The sequence below is a fragment of the Denticeps clupeoides genome, chromosome 12, assembly GCF_900700375.1.
Source record: "Denticeps clupeoides chromosome 12, fDenClu1.1, whole genome shotgun sequence".
Lineage (NCBI taxonomy): Eukaryota > Metazoa > Chordata > Actinopteri > Clupeiformes > Denticipitidae > Denticeps > Denticeps clupeoides.
The window spans coordinates 14,061,560-14,082,887 of record NC_041718.1 but is presented as its reverse complement, the minus strand read 5'-3'; the positions used below and the strand labels follow the sequence as shown (position 1 = coordinate 14,082,887).

At 44.6% G+C, this 21,328-nt stretch overlaps 1 protein-coding gene across 1 annotated transcript; it reads left to right on the top strand.

The window, feature by feature from the left end:
• The first annotated feature begins 4,629 nt into the window (after positions 1 to 4,629).
• On the top strand, positions 4,630 to 20,497 carry LOC114800237 (hematopoietic progenitor cell antigen CD34). Its single transcript, XM_028997362.1, has 8 exons — positions 4,630 to 4,834; positions 14,180 to 14,323; positions 14,414 to 14,505; positions 14,597 to 14,677; positions 17,041 to 17,161; positions 17,264 to 17,316; positions 17,589 to 17,741; positions 19,241 to 20,497. Exons 1-8 carry the CDS (start codon positions 4,741 to 4,743, stop codon positions 19,427 to 19,429), a joined length of 927 nt encoding a protein of 308 aa, XP_028853195.1. The 5' UTR covers positions 4,630 to 4,740; the 3' UTR covers positions 19,430 to 20,497.
• Positions 20,498 to 21,328: the final 831 nt, after the last annotated feature.

Here is a 21,328-nt window from a genome sequence, read left to right as displayed (position 1 = left end):
CCCTTCCCCCCTTTCTTAAGCACTAGAGTGTATCCATACACACCGGCGCCTTTTTTGGATTGTTTTGCTGCACAAAACTGCACAGATGGCCAAAGCAGAGCGTTTGGCTTAGTTGAGCATCACTGTTTGTGGGTTTGTTTCTTCTGCTGCTTCATTTGACGTTTACGCTCCCGGGTAGGGGAGCCTGACATGTTCTTATTGCTCAGGCAATAAGTGAGCAGTCAGGTTGCATCAGACCGAGCTTTTTTTTCTGTACAATTTGAATTTGGTTGATAGCACATGAGGCTAAACGACTAAAAAATCAGACAGTTTCTGCTCGGTTTATAACTTTATGATTATTAATGCAGAACGTAATGTGGTGCAGTGGTGGCTGAACAAATAAGGATGTGGACCCATAGTCAGTTCAATGGTTCAAATCCGGAACCGTCGAGGTGCCACTGAGCAAAGCACCTACCCCACACACTGCTCATGGCTGCCCACTGCTCACCAAGGGTGATGGTTAAATACAGAGGACACATTTCGTTGTGTGCTGTGCTGCAGTGTATCACAATGACAATCACTTCACTAAAAAGAAAAAGATAATGTACCGCACGCCTGTATTTAAAAGCACCGTTGCGCCATGCACAGCTGTGAGGTCAAGGCTGTGTGTGCACCTCCCATGCAGAGCAGAAGATCCTCCATTAGGACTTTACAGTTCCCCTGACATCGCTCTCCTTCAATAACCTTCCTCCCCCCCATTTTTGGGTAGGGGCGCAAAACTGACACTCCCTACCGCCCACCTCCCTGTCCCTCTCCTGTTCTCCTGAAACCTCAGAAACTTCGCACGCAACGGCTCATTTTACAACCGCTTCAAAGTAATTGCAGGATTAATGCGTCCTACTTTCAAAAAAAAAAAAAAAAAGATTTAATATCAAAGACCAGAGCTGTAAATTAATCCTGAAATGAAAGAAAGTTCAAGAAAGTTAAATAAGTAAATAGTGGTTTACGGGAGCCAGAGTCCGCTTGTCTCATAAGGGACATGTCACTTGTTTCCCTTTTCCTGCCTGTCGGTATCATGCTGCTGCCTCGACGTCTTCAGCCTTGGCAGCCGTCTCAGAGGTGCACTGTTGCTCGATCCTCTCTCTTTGCTTCCTCCGTCCTTTCTTACCTGCTCTGCAAACTTTACTCTTGTCACCCCACCATGTGAAACCAGCCAGACGGAGACGGAGACACTTACAACATCCTGGGATTTTTCAGTAGATTTGGGCTCCTGTAGCCTCAGGCTGTCTCCGCATTCCAGTATCAACGACACCAGCTAATGCGGAATGTGAAGTGAGTGTCAGAGTTGGACTGAAAACGATGCCCCTGTGACATCTATACTGCCCCAACCGAGTTGGTCGCTTGGGGGTCAAGTTTAATCGTCCATAAATTTAGAGCCTGAGACACTAGAGGCACAGTGTGGAGCTGAAGAACAAACCCAATGGCCTGGACGAGCCACAATGCTCTTCCTTTTGGAGAAAAATTAAAATCACATACCAGAATACTAACATGGTTGCTGTCTGTTGGTCAAAGACCACACTCTAAACCTGTGACATGGTCTCCCCTTTTTCATGTTAATCAGTTTATATGCTTAAGCATGTTGCAGAATGAGTGAATCATTCGTTTTCTGAAATTCACTCAAACTGCTGCTAATGCAAATTTTCTCCCCTGTTCCAAACACTGAAGTTGTAGTGCAGCAACGTTTTCACCCTTTACGAAACGAACCAGTTGCCCCGATGAAACCAAGGCTGCAGTGCACAATAATTCTGTCTGCAGCGTGAAATATTTCAGGAAGCACTGAATAGGAACAGTTTAGTGTTCCTTAAGGGTGAGTCAACAGTGACCACAGGCTGCCTAGCAGATCGCCGTGAATCACCGCTTCACCGCTTGGTCAGATCTTTCTGAATCCTGCAGGAACTATCGCAGAAATAGAGCAAAAGAATCTGAAACAGAACGAGTTGAGTCAGATGCCTAAAAGTAAGAGATGAAGCTGTAGGTCACACGTGTTTCACACGCGCTGGACTGAGTTTCCCCGTGCTGAGGATCGCCGCTGCTCTCGTGTTATTGTCCATCTTTATTCACCAGCAAGAAGAGCCCTGAACATGTATGCCCCTCTACGACCACAGCTACAGCATAAACCAGATCACATCTGTTACATTTATTTCCAAATCATTACACATGTAATTAAACCTGCCAACATGGCACTTCCTCTTATAGATTTTCAGGGCACAATAATAGTATGTGTTGGGATGTGTTCGCTAATGTCACATCATGTCACATGTCTTCAGGCAGACACCTAGATAGGAGAAAGATAGATCGTCTATATATTGGAGGAATAGGGATGGCAAGGCAACAGTGCAAAGATGCAGCACTTGAGATCTCCAGTGAACATTGAGATATTCAGTGTGTCCTGGTCAAGGAATGTTAGAGAGTGGAAAGTTGCTCCGTTCGGAAATCATCAGGCCATGTCACGAGCACACATTAAACTTTGTTGCTTGGATGCTGGACAATTTATTTCTTATAAACAACATACCAAAAACGAGTATAACGCCTGATGGGTAAATTCTTCAACTTCTGGTCCAGTGAGGAACTGATGTTGAGTAATGACTTATAATTACTCCCTGTTGTTTGGAACCACACTATGCAGGGAATTTCAGGATGATCTGAAAAGAAAACCCTGGATAAACGTAGAAAATTTCATTAATCTGTCAAACCTGATATTTTAGCCCTGACATCATGCAAATAAACCAGGTGAGAGTTTTTTTTTTTTTTTCAGTGCGTAATCAAACCAACAGCAAAGGTTCACGCATTCCACCCATCCACATCAAGAGAGGAGGCATTCTGCTTCCAAACGAAACATGCAGATAGAACAGCGCTTAGATTTATGATGCATAAACTGACTTTAGCAAACATTTCCCATCTGCTGTCTATTATACAGCACCTCTGAAATATAAGCTTAGATCTGGTTGCATATTCTTTCGTACGTTCATGTGATTAAAGAGCACGTAGGTCAATGCCAGATGCATTCTGGGAGCCTGCTGGATGAATCTGAAACCCCACTAGCCTCAGCAAGCGCACTCAGCACAACCGTCTATGAAATAAAGTTGTTTGGAGCGATGCCTGCAGGCCTGTAAACTCCTGCATTAATTCATAGCGCAGTAATGTCTTCCAGACCGATTCCGTGCTGCGCTGTGAGGAATGCACCCTGTCTGCTGGTGTTTCCTGAGCGGCAGCTGATGGCAGGGCTGCGAGGAGTTGGGACATTAAGAGCTTCAGAGGGGACAGTACGCGACCAGCTAAAAACGTTCTTTACAAGCGCATACAGTCCAAGAATGCAGCCAGTATGAGAGTTTGATCAGCTGCCATGTGACCACCACGCTTCTAACCCCCGCACCACTTAGGCAAGGGCACACATTGACCCCCAAACCAGCAGGGGACCGGGTTCCAGCACCACTTCCTGCTGCTGCTACTTTATCAGGGCTACTGATAGGGCTGTAGCAGCTTTAGAAGATCGGGTGGGTAGGGGGGGGTATGGCTGAAGGCCTTTGGGGGTGATGCTGGTATCAGATTACCCCATCCCCATGTTAAGGAAAAGAGCGAGGGAAAACAAAAGGAAGCAGAAAGGGGGCTGTGGATGTTCCCGCTCGGCCTCAACTGGCATAAACTGGTTCAGATGCGGCCCTCGTGAACGCTTTTCCCACTTTTTCCCTTTTCTTTTGAGAACACATTGTTGTTCGATTTGCATGAGGGCAACAAGGGGGAAACAAACAAAAAGGAAAACAGCCGCTGATCGCGGCTGACCCTGACTTCGGGGGGTGTGAACGCTCGTCTCACCCGCTGAGCTCTCAGCACCCAGCCGAACGTGGCTAAAGCGATGAGCTGTTGGCCGCACAGCTGCCCTGCAGGCTCCCTCCCGGCACTGGATTTGCAGCATTAGCATAACACAAAGCGCTCAGCACCCGCCCCTGAACTGCGAGCCGCTCCACTCAGCCAGCCCGAGCGCCATTGTCGCCCATTAAAGTGTGGAGAAACACCCCTCTATCCCCTAATCACGAGCTAGAGAGAACTGGACTGATAGGGACAAACCCCCCATTTGTTCACACAACACACCACAGTTTCAGAACGATGGGAAATGAACATTTCGAGGTGTGAACATTATGGTCTGTATTTTAACTACGCTAAGGGCAGCACTAATAAGATCACTGATGATCTTAGTAGGATCACTAACGTTTCAGGTATAGTGGATCACCAGTAAGAGAATGACATTACAAATGTTCTTAGTGCCACAAACACAGTTCTAAAGCTTTATGAATAATTAGAAACAGGGAACAAAAACAGCAATATATGAATATTAAAGGATCTGCATGCATGGCCCCGCCTCTTTAAACTAAACCATGCAAAACTTCTCCAACTGCACAGAGAAGAAAAGAAAACTCTCTACTTTGTCTGCATTTGCTCTTCAGCCCAAACCCCATCCTCCTTCGAGGGGAGGTGGCCACAGAGGAAGGGTTAAAGCTACCAAGAAAAAGGGGTGTGGAGTTGGGCTCTGGCAAGGGGGGCAGTATAAAATTGGCTGAGCACAAGCCCAGCATTATCTTTCCGCCATCCTGCTCACAGTGCATGGAAACCCAACACTGCTCCGGCCCTCTAACACTCCAGTCACACACACTCTCTCTTCCTCTGAAACACAGACGCACTCCCTGACTCAGAGCAGAAAAAGGCATGTTCGGGAGAATGGCTGCATCCCCAAAGAGAATGAATGAACCCCAGGCGTGGCTGGGTTTGGTTCTGGTCATCTACGCCCTGGCTTTGCACGGTAAGCGGCAGTTTTTTTGTCTTTACTGTTCCAACATGTGGGTTGCATTTGGTTATGTAGATCTGAGATGTGTAGAATTGTTCAAAAGTTTACTTCTTTTTCTTTTCTTTCCATCCTCAGTGCAAAGTTAGAAATAGAAGTATTGCTTTTAACTGGCCACTCTGTCATACGGAGAGAACTCGTGTTTTTTTTTCTTTTTAACTCACTTCAGGAGACAAAGAGGGCCCATTCGATAGAAAATGTGCAGCTGCAGAGTGGGCGGGTCTTTCCACTCTCATTTAAAAGATGGATGAGTGGCGTACAAGAAAATGAAACAATTATCTTTTGGAACTCTGCCTGCTGCCCCAATTGATTCCACAATTCCATTATGTGTGCCCTGCGTCTGGCTCGGGGATATCCGATCCGATGACCAGAACCTCACCAGCCTGATTCATATGCTCCCCGTGTAGCTGTTAGAAGCTTGTGTGCTTATTATTAGCAGGTGGTTGGGCGTGGGCTCTGCTGGGTTTTGCACCAGGAGCAGCAAAATGCGAGTGGGATTCTATTGATTCAGCAGGCAGTGAGACGAGTGGGGTGGGGTAGGTGATGGGTACAGAGTCCTAAATGCAGAAAGACCGCCATGGATCGATATATTTTGAGTTGCTTCATTTGAACAATTGCAATCCATATTACAGTATATTCCTGCATATGTATAATGCTGGTGAGAGGGTTAATGAATATATCATGGGCCAACCCCATTTTTAAAAGAAATTTTGGGTAAAAATCAAATGCTGGTATACAGATAATGTGACAAAATGCATCTGAGGGACTGAGATAAGAGGCAGGGGAGGTTGTAATGTAGCCCTAGTGTTTCCTGAGATCAGCGATCAGCTGTGAAGGTGGTTGGGTACCATCAACGAGAGGTCAGGACAAACCAAAATGAAACTCACAAATTTGGTATTCCTGGATAATGAGAGATGAACAAGAAAATTCTGAGATCACATTTATTTATCCATGCTTCTGCGTGCTCCCTCAAAAAGCCCCAGTGTGAATCATGAGACTTCATCATGACTAAAATAAAGGAAGGTCTGACCTTGCGTAGCTGGCTTTGGGAGAGAGAAGTAATTGTATTTTCCCCTCCTCTGATGCCACTGTGACACATTCCTGTGAGAAGCACTTGCAAATAATGCAAGTGGACGGCTGAAGGTCGGCCGTACCAAACCTTTAATCATGACTTGCCAAAATAGCCAACAACACACAGAGACAGAGAAACAGGAAAACAAACCAGCCACGCCTTCCACAAAATAAACACATATGCTGCCATGACTGAAAGTTGCTCCAAGAATGAATCCATTCATCACATATGCACATAATTATGCATTAATCAGAGACAAAATTTCGACAGCCTAATACTGAGTAGGCCCCCCTTTTTTCAAATATATGGACTAGACTTCTGAATGCATCTTGAAGCAAGGCATCCATAGTTATGTAACTATGTTATTGGGTATAACCTAGTTATGTAACCCTGAGATACTCAATTGGATTGTGACACCTTGAATTCATTGTTATCTTCCTTGATGCCCATGTACTCATTGAGGGACCACAATTTGGTCCTCGGTCAAGGTTGCTCAGATCCTTAGCAATATTTCTGCTTCTAGCACAGCACATTGAAGGAGCAAATGCTCACTTTCTGCCTACTTTATGTTACCCTCTGCCAGGTGCCACTCAGCTGTCATAGGTCATAATGTTACGGTTGTTTGATGTTTGATAATGACACATTTCCTCTAAATAGTACTGTTTAAAGAGCCTACTCTGTATCCAAATATTTGTGGTATGATGTTATATCTACATAATCTTGAAGTTATTGCTAGTAATAAGACAATAAGAAAATAATAACAAGTGCTCAGATCCTGCTTGCATGGTGCCTGCAAATGATCCAGATTTATGGACCCATCATTCAAGCTCAAATTCCTCTGTCTGTTTTGCTATTATGGGTTTAAAGGCCACCCAGTGCAAATCTTGATGGTTTCCTTCAGTGTATACATGTAACATATGTTGGCCATAAGTAGGACAGAAATGTAACAATTTCTGGACAGGTTCCTATTACGTAGATATTAAGGGGTTGTGAACACTACTAAAAATGATTGCTTACCATTGAGTCGGCTGAGAGAGAAAGAGACTGTGTGTGTGTGTGTGTGTGTGTGTGTGTGTGTGTATGTTTGGAAGGTCACTGCACACGTTGAAGGAGGAATTATTGGTCCGTTTTCCTGTTTGCCAAAATGACACCAGGAGGTCAGGGTCCCTTATGGAGGATGCATGTCGGACCAGAGAAAGAGAAAGAGACCAAGAGAGAGAGCTTGGTCTTGTTTGGTCTTTACATTCCTCCACTTCCTGTGGGACCAGCGTACAGAGCCACTCAGTGGACTTTAGCAAAGCATTTATGCTTGGTGTGGTCTTCTACACCAAGTTTGGGAAAGTGCATTCGCAACTGGTAACACACATTTGTCCTCCTGGAAGCTTTATTCGACAGCTTGAGGTTTTCAGACACAACAGAAGAAAACAAGGAGGCTTTTGTGGTACTGCAATTACAAAAGAATTTAAAATAGTTTACAATTATAATAAAGCGACAAAACATTTTTGTGTTTTTATATTATTCCCTATTTGATTTCAGGGTCCAAAACCATTCGTAATATCAGTATCATCTTTTTTATTGCCATAAGGCCAGAGTGCAGCATATTTTGGTTCATTCTAAAATTGCACTCGATAAATAAAAGAAATACTTCATAAAAGCACATTCAATGGGGGAAGGAGCTGCAAGTGTGAGGGTGGAGTCCTTATGGACAAGAGTTTGACACCTCAGGGTTGGCCATGAGGAAGGGGGTGAGGGATGAAGCAAGCACGTGTGTGTGGGTGAGGAAGAGGGTGTGTGAAGGATGTTAGTAGTGGAGTGAGATGTTTGACATTGTGGGAGTTGAGATGGGGGTGTTGGTTACCAACATGATACATTTGCCCTCCCCCACTGGAATAGTGTTTGTCATTCCTGATCCAAGCAGCAGTCATAAACCACAACAGTTCCCCATGCCTGCATAGCACTTAAACAGCTCTGACCCATCAAGGCTTGGATTCTATAAGACCACGGAAGGCGTCTTGTGGAATCTGGCACTTTGAATTCCTGAAAGTGTGGCCTCCACAGATATGGATCCCAATAGATACCTATAGATCCATCATCCTACACCTGATCTAAAATATTTGGGTATTTTTGTCCATTATATCATGGTTCAGATCATTGTAGGTGTCCTGACACCTTTCTGTCATGACCAGAATTAAATATTTATACAGAAGCACCCCCCGATCCCTACACACCTCAGTGGAGCTTTAGATTTACAGACTTTAGCCAACGCACATATCCAGAGTGACTTACAATCAGTAGTTACAGGGACAGCCCCCTGGAGACACTCAGGGTTAAGTGTCTTGGTCAGGGACACAATGGTAGTAAGTGGGGTTTGAACCTGTGACTTGGTAATAGTTTGGTTCATATCGTTTGGTGTGTTACCCACTAAGCTACCACCACACCAATTGTTGTTCTTCCTTGGCCCAATTGTTGTAGTTACAATTCGGGTTTTAGCCTTTATAAAGGTTGCTAAGATCCGCCATGTCTGTAATATTCCTTTTGTCTGCAGGTACCATCATAGGTACCAATTGCTCATGTCACCAGTCAAAGAAAAAGTGAAGTGTTTGTCATATGTGATATACAGCAGCAAAGCACACGGTGCACACAGTGAAATTTGTCTTCTGCATTTAACCCGTCACCCTGAGTGAGCAGTGGGCAGCCATGACCGGCGCCCCGGGGAGCAGTGTCTGGGGATGGTGCTTTGCTCAGTGGCACCTTGGCGGATTGGGATTTGAACTGGCAACCTTCTGATTACGGGGCCGCTTCCTTAACCGCTAGGCCACCACTGCCCCAGTCAGTGTGGTGTTGATTATGCATTGCAGATATATCTAATTTTATATTGTATTATGTAATATTTTCCTAGCTATGTGTGGCCATTCTGTCCAAACAGCTCTTTTTGTGGCTGGGCCAGCCTGCTGGTGCATGAAGAAGTTATCTATGGTCACGAGTGCAGGTGACGGCAGTCCTCTAATATCTGTGTAGACATTTCCACACCCGGTCCACACGCGTCCGGCTGAAGTGCGATGCTGGATTTGCGCTGCAGGCTTGCAGGCATTCCCAGCTGAGGTGTGATCCCTGACAGCGGCCGCGTTTCGTGGGAGGCGTGAAGGCCACGGTCCAAGCCGCAGCTCTGCCACAAATCCAGGGGGATAACCACCCCACCCGGCCCCTCTCCAACTCCTGCTGCATTCCTCTACGCATTCCCCGGAGATTAGGGGGAGACTGAGAGTATCCAGAGCAAGGCCTCACACGGACACAAACTGGTGGGAAAATCACAGCAAGCCGAGGGGAAGTTGGGGGTGGGAGCGGTAACATCTGGCTGGGGTGGGTTATGCCGTGGGCCTCATCTGAAGGGCCAAGAGGAGGAGGTGGACCAGGCAGGGTGTCTGCTTACACAAAGCCCCCCACCCTCGAGTATATTCAAATATTCAGACCACATTTCAAAGCACCTGATAACGGATAACCACGACTCCGCCATTCACACCCCGGTTCCCTCCTTGTTTGCTTATGTTAACCTCCTCCCCGTCCTGGACCCCGGCGTGTGAGAAGTCAGGTGAGAGAAAAGAAGGCGGGGGGAAGGGTGGCAGGAAGTCCAGCAGCCGTTTCTGGGAGGAGGAAAAGAGGGTTTCTTGAAAGGGCCTTGGAGTGAAGGAGGAGCAATGCGAAACGTAGCGGCTGAATAAGCGAGCGCCCCAGACTGCAGCTGCCACGGCCCAACAGAGAAGAGCCAACAGGGAGCTTCTGATGGCAAGGAGCCATTCGACCCCCCAACCCCCCGACCAGATTAATCTGAGAACAGCGTGGCGCTGTGGATGCAGCAGTGCTGACAGCCCCAGAGGTTTTTCACACAAAGACTACAGTCAAGCTTGTCATTAATATTGTGGATACATAAATACCAACCACAGGTCATCTGAAGACCGGATTATATTGAACTGAACATCTGTGCATCACACATGTGAATTCAGCAAAACGAGACGTAACTCGAAATAATTATTAGGTGTTCTTGGCCAATTCACACGTAATTTGAAAAAAAGTCTATGACACATAATCAAGGGCATTTATGGTATTAATCAGACGTCATTATCCAGAGCGACTTACAGTCAGTAGTTGCAGGGACAGTCCCCTTGGAGACACTCAGGTTAAACTGTCTTGCTCAGGGACACGATGGTAGTAAGTGGGGTTTGAACCTGTGTTTTTGTGGCCGTCTGGACGTCTACCTGTATCCCTATAAAGAAGATTTTAACATTAATACGAGATCCCCTAGCATTTTTATGGTCCTGCAGTGGATATAAATGGTGATAGGTGTAAAGAGTGCTTTGGCCATTCTGTTTCGCTGTTCAGAGAGCGGCAGCTCAAACGGTCAGATCTGGAATTTGTCCCCTTATGTCATCATAAGGGGAAGGGTTATCACCCGTTTCTCATATTTTTTCTGCCAAAAGAATTTCCTACCCCTCCCCTAAAACTTTATCTCCACCAACCTTCATGGCTTCCAAACGTGTGACATTGGATGTAAAAATTTGCACAAATGTATTTTTTACATTGGGGAAATCTGGGAATGGCTAAAAGTGGCTGCACAAAGGCAGATTTTTGGAAAGAGACTTCAGATGCAGTATTTGGGGTCCACTAAGACCATATAAGACCCTTAGCCTTTAACTGACAATTTTCAATCATGTTTTAGCTCTGACATTCTTAGCTATAGTAAACTCAACGGTGATCACACAACCACATATTAATCATCTACAACTATGTTACTTAGAGTATAACACTGTATTTAAATATTTTCCAATGAGGCAAAGCCCATGGTCGCGCTTATGCAATGAGCAAGTACAAGGCATTGTGAACCCTCCTAACCATGATCATTTTTTTTTTTACCTGGAATGCTGAAACGCGCACAGTTTGTGATCATACTTCTGAAAACCTTAAAAGCAACGAAGTTCCGTGATGGCCGGTTAAGTCACTGTATGTGTGTGTGTTCATGTGTGCCTCTTAAATGGCACACAGTGTTGGGAAAACAAGTGATTCTAGAGCGTGACTTTCGCCTGACGCATGTGTGAGAGACCCGAGCCAGAAATCGTTACGACTGTTTTTGTTTAACTCACTGGCCTGACAAAGCGCCTAAACAGCCCTGAATACCGAGCTTTAAAAAAATGATGGTGCTTTTTGAATCTGGAGGCCAGATTTTACAAGTACGCTGCTCCCTTGACGTCAATGGCAAAAATAATTCTCGCTCCGCAAGTCATAACCCCCCAAAGTCCAGGACCTGCGTCGTTTATTCTCGTGCTTCGTTTAGGCCCTCCTCCACTGCAGAATACAGTGCTGTATATTTGGATTCAGAAAGAGCGGCACACAGAGCTGCGGGTCAGGCCGCCTCTCCGCCCAAACTGCTTAAACAAAGTGGCTACGGTGACGCGGCCACGCCGCCCCTCTTCCTCTGAAGCGGAAAAGCAGAGCACATCCAGATGTGCGCTCGTCTCACATCACATAACCTCGGCTCTGCCGTGAGCGGCCGGTGTGTTTACAGAATGGCCATCGAGTCAGGGGCAACAGGGGGGGGGGGCTACGCCGGGATGGCGAACAGCACCCCGTGATGAAGAGCTGTGGAAGACAAAGCGGAGAGACGGAGGCATGCCAGAATGCTGGCCTCCGCTCAAGTGCTAGCTAGCTGCTCTTAAAAGTATTTCTCAATTCCTGTCGCCTCCCTGGTGGAAAATTTGGAGCATGTCTCCAGAGGACTGGGCCACGTCACACTTCTCTTAAGGAAACTGTTTGGATCCCGCCTTGTGGGCTTAATTGGACAAGGACAGTTCAGCCTCGCTCAAAGCACATGATCGTAATTGCATTAAGGAGCGGGTCGTTCAGGATAACAGCCATGGCTCAAGTGCAAAAAACTCCTCTCGTCTGAGAACTACCCTTAAATGGCAAATTTTCTGCTCAGTTTTTCCTTATGTGTCCTTAAGTGAATTTGAAGGGTTTAAAAAGGTTTCTACATGTTCGAAAGGTCTAGATATAGTTTGAACATAAATTAACCATAACCTATAAAATGGCACAACGATAACCGGTACTTACCGGATATGAACTTCAGCAGTAGGCAGAAAGGCATTTTTATACCCAGTGGGTATGAAGGTCATGCAGTACGAAACATTTTCATGCATCTCAGTCCCCAGAAAATTGCTTATAGACCGTGCATCTTGACCCAATTTTTCTTTTGCAGAATGTAATTAATACAGAATAACATCTCCATTTTACACATTTTATGATAGCATTTCCTTTGAGTTTATTAAATGTAATGAAGCTATATAAAAGCCACCAATAGTAAACTATTCCTGACTTTGCAGGAAATAAGTAATGTGAGTGCATAGCGCAGAGACAGAAACAGACAGTTCCTTTGATGTTTATTACAAGCAATATACACAGTTATATTTATATATGGTCATAAACAGATTCAGCCGTTAATTGTGTTCTGAGATCTCCAAGCTAGCTGTTTTAATCTCAGTCACTGTATGTATGGGTCAAGTGCAAATCGTGGACAGTAGCAGGTGCCTTGGGCTTTTGGGTAATTGCTTAAACGCTAAAAGCATACTCGGTCATTAAGACTACACCTCATTGCCGATTTGCGTGCTAACGTGCTAAATGAACATCTACGGAGCCGTATGTGGTCACCGTCAGTAAACCCCTCGGCCTGCAATGATCGTAAGCGCGCCGGGATTGATGAGGTGATAAAACCTGTAATTGCTTGTGGGGACCCTGGCAGTTAAAGCTGCCTCCTCTGCAAAAGGTCTCTCTTCAGTCCATGGGGAACCACTAAAAGACATCTTGATGAATCTGCCTATCAAGTTCAACCTCAGCAGAAATGCATAAAATCCTCCCAATGGGAAAAGGTGATTTGTTCAAAAGTGAGACAGCGAAGTAATAATCATCATTCGCCACACTTCACACTGTTTTAAAAAAGTAATAACTTTCCATTTTTTACCGTTTGATGTTCGTCCTTCTTCAACATTTTTCCTCGTGTTCTTTTGGCAGAACAATGCAAATCAGTCCAGGAGTTTCTGCAGCAAAGGCATCCGAATTTCATCTCCAGCTTTTGTATATCACTCATTTTAAGACCACGCATTCCATTCACTGTGAAATTTTGAACATTTAAAAGGAATTCAGCTTGATAAATGACCACATTTCAAAGCACCTGAAAATGTTTTATAGCATTTTAAACACCCATCTGGCGCTGAGTGGATTGGGGTGTGGAGCAGGGCTGAGGAAGTACGTACCACATGGGTGTCACATATATCAGACATTTCATCAGAAAATGTGAAAGGGTTAAAGGAAGCCATCTCCAGAGAAGCAGGCAGAGATGTCTAAATCCCGCCGCCCTCTGAATGTGAGCCGCCCCACTGGGAGGAAGGCATGTGGGCCAGGCTGAGGGGTTCACAACCGGTCGCGGCTCAGAGAGGTGACGTTTATTTGCTCAGCCTGGGCCTGGCTTTAGCCCATTGTCAGCCTATTAATTACATCTACGTTCCTGAGCAAAGGAGCTCTAATTGGTTTCATACTGGGCTCTGGGTGGGGCATCGGGACTCAGGACACAGTGTGGCCTGGCAGAGGCAACTCTTCCCCTGGAAGTCCACGAGCTCAGGACAGTGAGGGCGTGGCACCGTTTTTGATCGAGAGCATCATTAGTGGGATATGATTACAGAGCCGGCATAAACACTGAATACAAACACAGAAGCATTCCAAAGGGTTTTCCATAAAGAAATTACAACCCTGGTGACTGAGTCACACCAGTTACTCACTTCAGACTTGTTTTTAACCCAGTGAGCTATATTTTAACTCTGCTAAGAGAGTCGGCGTGCATCATATTCGCCAACATCTACTGAGTGTTTAAATATACACAGTACGTACAAAGATGGGCTCAACTGCTAAATTTACATTTAGATTTACATTTACAGCAATTATCAGACGCCCTTATCCAGAGCGACTTACAGTCAGTAGTTACAGGGACAGTCCCCCTGGAGCAACTTAGGGTTAAGTGTCTTGCTCAGGGACAAGATGGTAGTAAGCGAGGTTTGAACCTAGATCTTCTGGTTAATAGGCGAGTGTGTTACCCACTAGGCTACTACCACCTCATATGGACCAAGTTATGTGCCAGCTTAGTGCCTAAATTGATATCAGTTATACATGAGCTCTCTGTTTTTTTCCTTCAGACGGGGTGTTTTGTGAAGAAGATGTCGCCCCTACAAGTCAGGTTATCAATATAGTAACAGACATCATATTTACTGTTGAAGAAATCCCAGGTTTAGAATTCCGTGGAGATTTGGACTTTCCCACAGCCGAGCCAGAAAATAAAGGTAAGGGGTATTGCACATCCTCACCACACCAGGCTTTCAAGTGGACAGTCCTTAACTCTCTTCTTTGTACAAACACGTGAACCACCAAAGACGACTCTCAGTCCGTCGTTTTTCCAACCATTGACAATACAACGCTGATCTTCATTACTGACGAGGCGGACATCTCTGTACACAGCCCTAAGGTGAAAACTAAAGCTCGGTATGCTTTCTACTGTTAATGCTGGACCTGGGTGGTGGTCATTAAAAATTCTTCCACGTGGAAAACTTCTACAGGGGTATGTGAAGTGTGTGGACCAGGCTTCTGTCCAGAACAAAGGTGCAGTGAACCTGAAGTTGAAGACCAAGTCCAAATGTGTGAGTATGACTTTGATACAAGTAATCACATGACATAACAGGACAAGGACATCAAAAAAAGTTGAATATTGTGACAAAGCTCATTGGTTTTTTGTCATTTAAATGAAAAAGGAAAATCCTCAAATCCTAAAAACCTAAATGAACTTTTAGGGCTAAATTAATGTACTCTTGAGAATTCTTTTTGCTTCATTGTAGGTAATATGAGATCCTGGATTTCTCATTTTAATTAGATGCAAGCTATAATAACCATGTTTACATGTATTGACTATAGTTTATATGAAGGTTTACCTTTTTGAAGTCAGTTAATGACCGTTGCCACTATCATTTGTTGCTTCCATATGGGGTCATACTGACTCAGATTTGTTTCATATTTTGAACTGGTTGTTTATAAATGTGATATAGTTCATTTTTAAGAGTAATGGTTTCATGTTGAGGGGTTAAAAATCACTGGAGATAGTTCTAGCCAAATGCTAAAAACTCAGTTTTCTTGCCATTTTTGATTTGTAACCAACACTGGTTTGCTTTAGGTCAGGGGTCACCAACCTTGGTCCTGGAGGGCACCAGTCCTGCACATTTAAGTGTTTAACTTCATTTAGCATCCCTAATTCAACTCAAGAACAGGATGATAAGGAGTACAGAGGTTGAACACAAAAATGTGCAGGACCGGCGTCCTCCAGGATCAGGGTCGGTGACCCCTGCTCTAGGTATTTCAGTTCATGTTATGTTATATGTGACATTAAACACTGGCGGTGTCATTTGTTACACGCCAGGGCTCTGCGTCCGAAACCACACGGGTTGATGAAGGCTGTGTTTGTTTGTTTTTTCCACACACTTTTCCGAGTTCCAAGCATTCATTTTTGGAAAAACACCCACAACACTTCCACAGCTCCGTGTGCTTGTGGCCATGAATGAGTTGGGTGTAACACATGCATCAGCTCAGCAAGAGAAAGAGAGCCGGAGGAAAAGGAAATTGTCTGTTTACTGAGATGCCATTTATGATATAGCCCAGCCCTCCCCAGTCCTGCCCTGCAGCACCAGCCAGGCAGGATATTCCTCAATGATTGCCACATTTCCAACAGGAACAGGAATTGTCATGAAAGTTAAACAAGCGATGAGCTTCTGTAAGAAGAGTCAGTGAAAGTGAAAAAATTTAAAGTGAAGTGATTTACAGCACAGCACATGGTGACACAACGAAATGTGTCCTCTGCTTTTGACCCATCACCCTTGGTGGGTGGTAGGGTAGCCTAGTGGTTAACACACTCGCCTATAAACCAGAAGACCCAGGTTCAAATCCCACTTACTACCATTGTGTCCCTGAGCAAGACACTTAACCCTGAGTGTCTCCAGGGGGACTGTCCCTGTAACTACTGATTGTAAGTCGCTCTGGATAAGGGCGTCTGGTAAATGCTGTAAATGTAAATGTGAGCAGTGGGCAGCCATGACAGGCACCCGGGGAGCAGTGTGGGGGGGCGGTGCTTTGCTCAGTGGCAACTCAGTGGCACCTTGGCAGATCAGGATTCAGGCAACCTTCTGATTACGGGGGCCGCTTCCTTAACCGCTAGGCCACCACTGTCCCAGTCATCCAACTCTCCAAAATCAATGCCGTTGCTGACAAATCAGGCAGGTGTACGTCGCCGGAATTTCACCACGTCTCAAAGCTGTCCCGATATTAGCAGGAAATGTTGCCAAGAGTAACAGACGTGGCCCGCAGGCCTGCCTGAATCCCGGCCGCCGCCAAGGGAGCCGCCTGACCTCCAATTAGACCAGTTAGTGTAAACGGTGCGCTGCAAATAGACAAGGGCACAGTGAGAGGCTGTCAGCGGTAGATGGCTTCACACAGGCATACCCTCCCACATTCTGCACAACCTCTGACATGCCTACTTCAAGGCCCTCCGGATTAAGGTTACAGTGCTAGAGCGTCCTCTCCCAGTTTGTGATCCACCAATGAGAATATGTTTATGATGTAGCATTTCTGTAACATGCGTTTATATGACCATGCCAGCCTGATACATTATTTCCTGTGCACCTTTAGATGCATGTTGAGATGCGAGTCAGACATTTGTGACATTTGTTGAACAGTACAAACTGGGCATTGAACAGTTAGGGCATTTTGTTAGGCTGTGTCCTTGTGCAGAACCCATTAGATGCACAAGGTTACTGACAGCAATGGCAAAAATGATTCAGCTGTAGATGTCTCTTAATGTGGCTGCACATTTTATGAGTTCATTTGTGTATTCGTGTCGCTGTTCGCGTGTGGAACAGATGACTGAAAAACAACTCGTAATGGGAGGAAATGATCTGTGGTCTGGATTAGCTATGTGTGAATATGTGTGATTTGAGTGCTCCTCCGTGTGTTTCTGTAGGAAGACACCAGGATCAAGATACAGAGTGTTCTAGAACACCTGTGTGGTGAAGACTGCAAGCTTGAGATCTTCCAGGAAGCCAACTCAGATGAGGCCATCCTTTCTGGAATGCACGTAGACGGTTCGTAAAGCCAAAAAGGAACTACTTCAAGCCGGTTAACCTTACACATCTACTTTATATTATCCCAACTAAAGAATAACTTATTGCATTATGTACATGCAGATGATCCAGAAGGTATGGCTGAGAAGTTCAACAATGACAACATCAAAGACAAGGTTTGTGGTTTTGTTTAAATTTTCACAAGCAAAGTCCATCTAAATTCCTTTAAGAAGAGTCCATCCTCAGCATAACTGGCATTTGGTAACAGTCACTGTCATAATCAAGTGATATTTCTGCCACATGTGTGTTGGAAGAACCATCTCATCTGAGGCATCTCTGTTGAATGCTTTCAATTTAAGAAACTCCTCACCAAATAATGCAGCAGCTACACAGTTTTTTTTCTCACCCCAGGGGTGTTTCAAAGCTCTTAAACCCTCGTGCCATTCAGGTTGCAGTGGTGGAGGCCGCCCCTCGCCGTGGGAGCCACTCCAAAACTGTGCTGATCTCCCTGCTGCTGGTAGGACTGGTGCTGGCAGCGCTGCTGATCGCTGGATACTACCTCAAAGTCCACCGCAGTCAGCAGACTAAGGGACTCAGGCTGGTGAGTCACAGATTATTCTAGAAGCCCATGCAACACAACAGGAGGGATTTCCAGGTGAAAAAATACCACAGATTACAGAGTTTATGTTTTCATAAGGTCCATGATACCAAGTGCAAGAGAGTAAAAAATTGTACATTACATTACATTTACTTCATTTATCAGACGCCTTTATACGCCCTTGTTTTTAATGCATCATGTAACTGGTATATAAAAGTACATACATATGATCACATGATATTTAATTGAAGTTAAATAAAGTTTGGCTATTTCAATAAATGCTTTTGACTAACTTTTTGCTAGCGTTAGTGAAATATAAAGCACAACACCCCTCCCTCTCGTCTATGTCTGCATATGTGTGCTTGCATAGCAGCAGAAGTCACATTTTTGACTATTTATTGGTCAAATTTGGGAAGGTTGCAGAGATTGGACATTATTGCAGTTTTTTTTTTTAATAGCTGCAATCACAACATCCCAAAATCAGAGATCTGGTTTTCCATAGATGGCAGGTTTAGACAGAGATGCTGGTGCTGGCAGCGCGGATTTCTGCTGTTGGAATAACCTTTTATCAGTACTGCAAATGAGACGGAAGGGGAAAAACAAGTCAAAGAGGAAGAATAACACAGTCCACACTTACTCAGACGCATTACTCACACACACACACACACACACACACACAGGATCAACAGAGTGCTCCCTACTGCCATATGTCTCTGGTTTTTCACTGCCTCATCTTACCGCCCGCAGGCCACAGCGGTCTGTTGTTTGTGTTAGACTCATGACATCATTTGAAGAGGGTGCATCCATACGTCCCAAAACAGATACGTCTCAAACCCACCTCCCAGCCCAGGGCGACAGACCCCCCGCCCTCGCTGTCAAAAACTGGCGCTGGTTGAGCCAGTGGGAGAATTTTCATTTTGCTGACAGGCTGCAGAGCAGGGAGAGAGTGTGTGCCAACACTGCTGCCTCGACCAGAACACTCGAGATCTCCTCAGAACAGGAAAAAAAAAGCCCCTGGCAGCTTAGTGGAGATGTTGAGTCTCTCCAACATCTGTGTGCTTTTCTGTTATGGAGCGTTTTCAGGGAAGCAGGGGGGGAAAAATACTCCCCAGTTCATTTCTATGGATGACTGTATTAAGAACGACATTAAGAACACTAAATGAACCAAAGCACACACTTAATGTTACAAGATCTATATGAACACTCTGGATATGAGAATTCTATCAGTGGTACAAATTGACTTCACCACAGCTTAATAGCCCTTTTAAGGTGAAATAAGGGAATCAACTTTTCTTCTCTGATCAGGAAGATCTGTTGTGACATAACACAGTCCTGGCCATTCTGGTCCCTCAAGGCTCTCCTTTTCCTTAATACTTCCTAAAACAGAATGATGTTACACTGAAGGCCTAATTTTGTGTGGTTAGAAGCAGTTCAGGTTGTGTGCAGGATAGTTGACACATGTGGCTAAAGCAGTAACTCTTTAACCTCCATGTGTTCCTCAGGCCGAGGAGTCCTTCCAAGTGGACGAAGAGAATCAGGGCAACACTCTGGTGTCGGTGGCTCCCCTGCCTCAGGAGCCTCTGGACAAACCCACCATCAATGGAGAGCCCACCGAGGATGGAAAGGCCCAGTCTCCACCCACGAACGGCCACTCCACCACCCAGACCACCGTGGCGGACACTGAGATGTGAAATCATCCAGATACCCCGCCTTCGACCAACCCATATCCGACCCATCACAGGATAATGAAGACAAAACTGCTACACGAAGAAGATGATGAAGACCATGCACGGTTATGATGAATGGCAGAGGTGTTTTAATGTGAGCAGGCAACGACACACTGCATTGAGAGAGATGCCTGGATTAGCTGCCCATCCACCCAATAAATATCTACACTGAACAAGTCTGACAGCCAAAAAGCAACAGACTTTCATTTCATTGTGTGTTGACCTCTGCTATAGTCCAGCATTTTATAGAAGCTGAGCAGGTACAGTGTTACCTGGTGTTAATGTGTAGATACTGATTGTCTACGTGAAAAAAAAGGAAGGAAGGAAGGAAGGAAGGCATACCACATGTATTAGTAAAATGTCTTGCCATTGTTTAGGCCACTGTGTGAAATTAAATTGGTGAGGAAGGAAGGAAGATACAGTGCATAGTTGGGCCTGGTTACTGTTCTGAGATCAGAACTGCCAAATATTTAGATAGCTTGCCCAAGTATTCTGAAAACCTTTGCTCCTTAGCTTGAGCAGTATCTCCTGCTGCACGGTGCCTTAACCATGTCTTGTGTTTTTTTCGTACTGACTTACCACTGTGCATTCACACTCTGAACCAAAGACCAACATCGAGAAGAGTCACCTGGTTCCAGAGAGATTTTTTTTTTTGGTTAATTGTTGTTTCGAGGTTGAGGATTTGACTATTTTTGTATGATTTTTTGGTAACAGTTTGATTATTACAGTTTGCGATTTTGTCTGAAATGTGCTCATTTGGTTTCTTAGTCTTTTATATGATCTTGGCTGCAGGGAAGTTTCCACCACAACCACCACTATAAACGCACCTGCAAACAATGTTCCGTTTTGCTGATGTCTTTGATAATGAATGTGTATGTGTGTGTGTGGTTTTTGTAAATGTTTGCATGACTGTGTGCTCAAACATGCTAAAAAGTGGTGAGCAATTTTAAACCAGTGTTACCTTATTTTCTATTATTGAACATGTACTGGATATGCTGTATTTAAACAGTAGAATAAACGTTTTCAAAAATTTTCATTAGTCATGTGCAATACACTTAAAATGGTCCAAATTTCCAAGGGCGTGGCTCTGGGAGAGTAGACAGAAACTTTATTGATGATTATACACACAGGAGGTTAATGGAGAACACTGAAACCAGTTTGAGAATGTTACTAATTTGATTTTACCATTTTAAAATACTATTTTACTATATACTATTTTTTTTTGTAGTAAATACTGAAGAAAATCCACAGCAAAAGTTTCAAGTAACTGCTGGTCGAAATCCATGGCTTCAGGCCCAATTAACTCACTGTCATCAGACATTTTGCCCGACCATTAATTATATTTAGTTTAGCTGTCTCCTTTAAACAGGACGTGCCCTACTAGGAACAATGGAGATGTGGTCCAGCGATCTTCACCCCCTGGAAACATCAAGTCATCTGACGTTATGCAATTAAAAACAAACCTCTCTGTTTTTCAGACATGGCCTCTGCACAGCCCTCCAACTTGACTGATTATGTTTGCACAAATAACAAAATATTACATATAAAATTAATTCAGTCTGGTTTGGCTAACTTTACATTGGATGTCACGGTGTACAGGAATCTCATGGAAACATCCAAGCATTTGACATATGATTCATTAATGAGGTTTAAATCAATACCACAAAAAAATATACATATGGTGTGTATTACAATTTTTTTCTCATAAAAACATTCAGTATAGAACCATGACTGCTCTGAAGCGCTCGATAGGCGGGGAGAGGAGAGGACGGTGGAAATGTGGTGAAACGCTCCTGGCTCCTCCCTTTTGAGGCACATAAAATCCGCTACAAGTAAATAGGGGGCTTAAGTGAATCCATACGA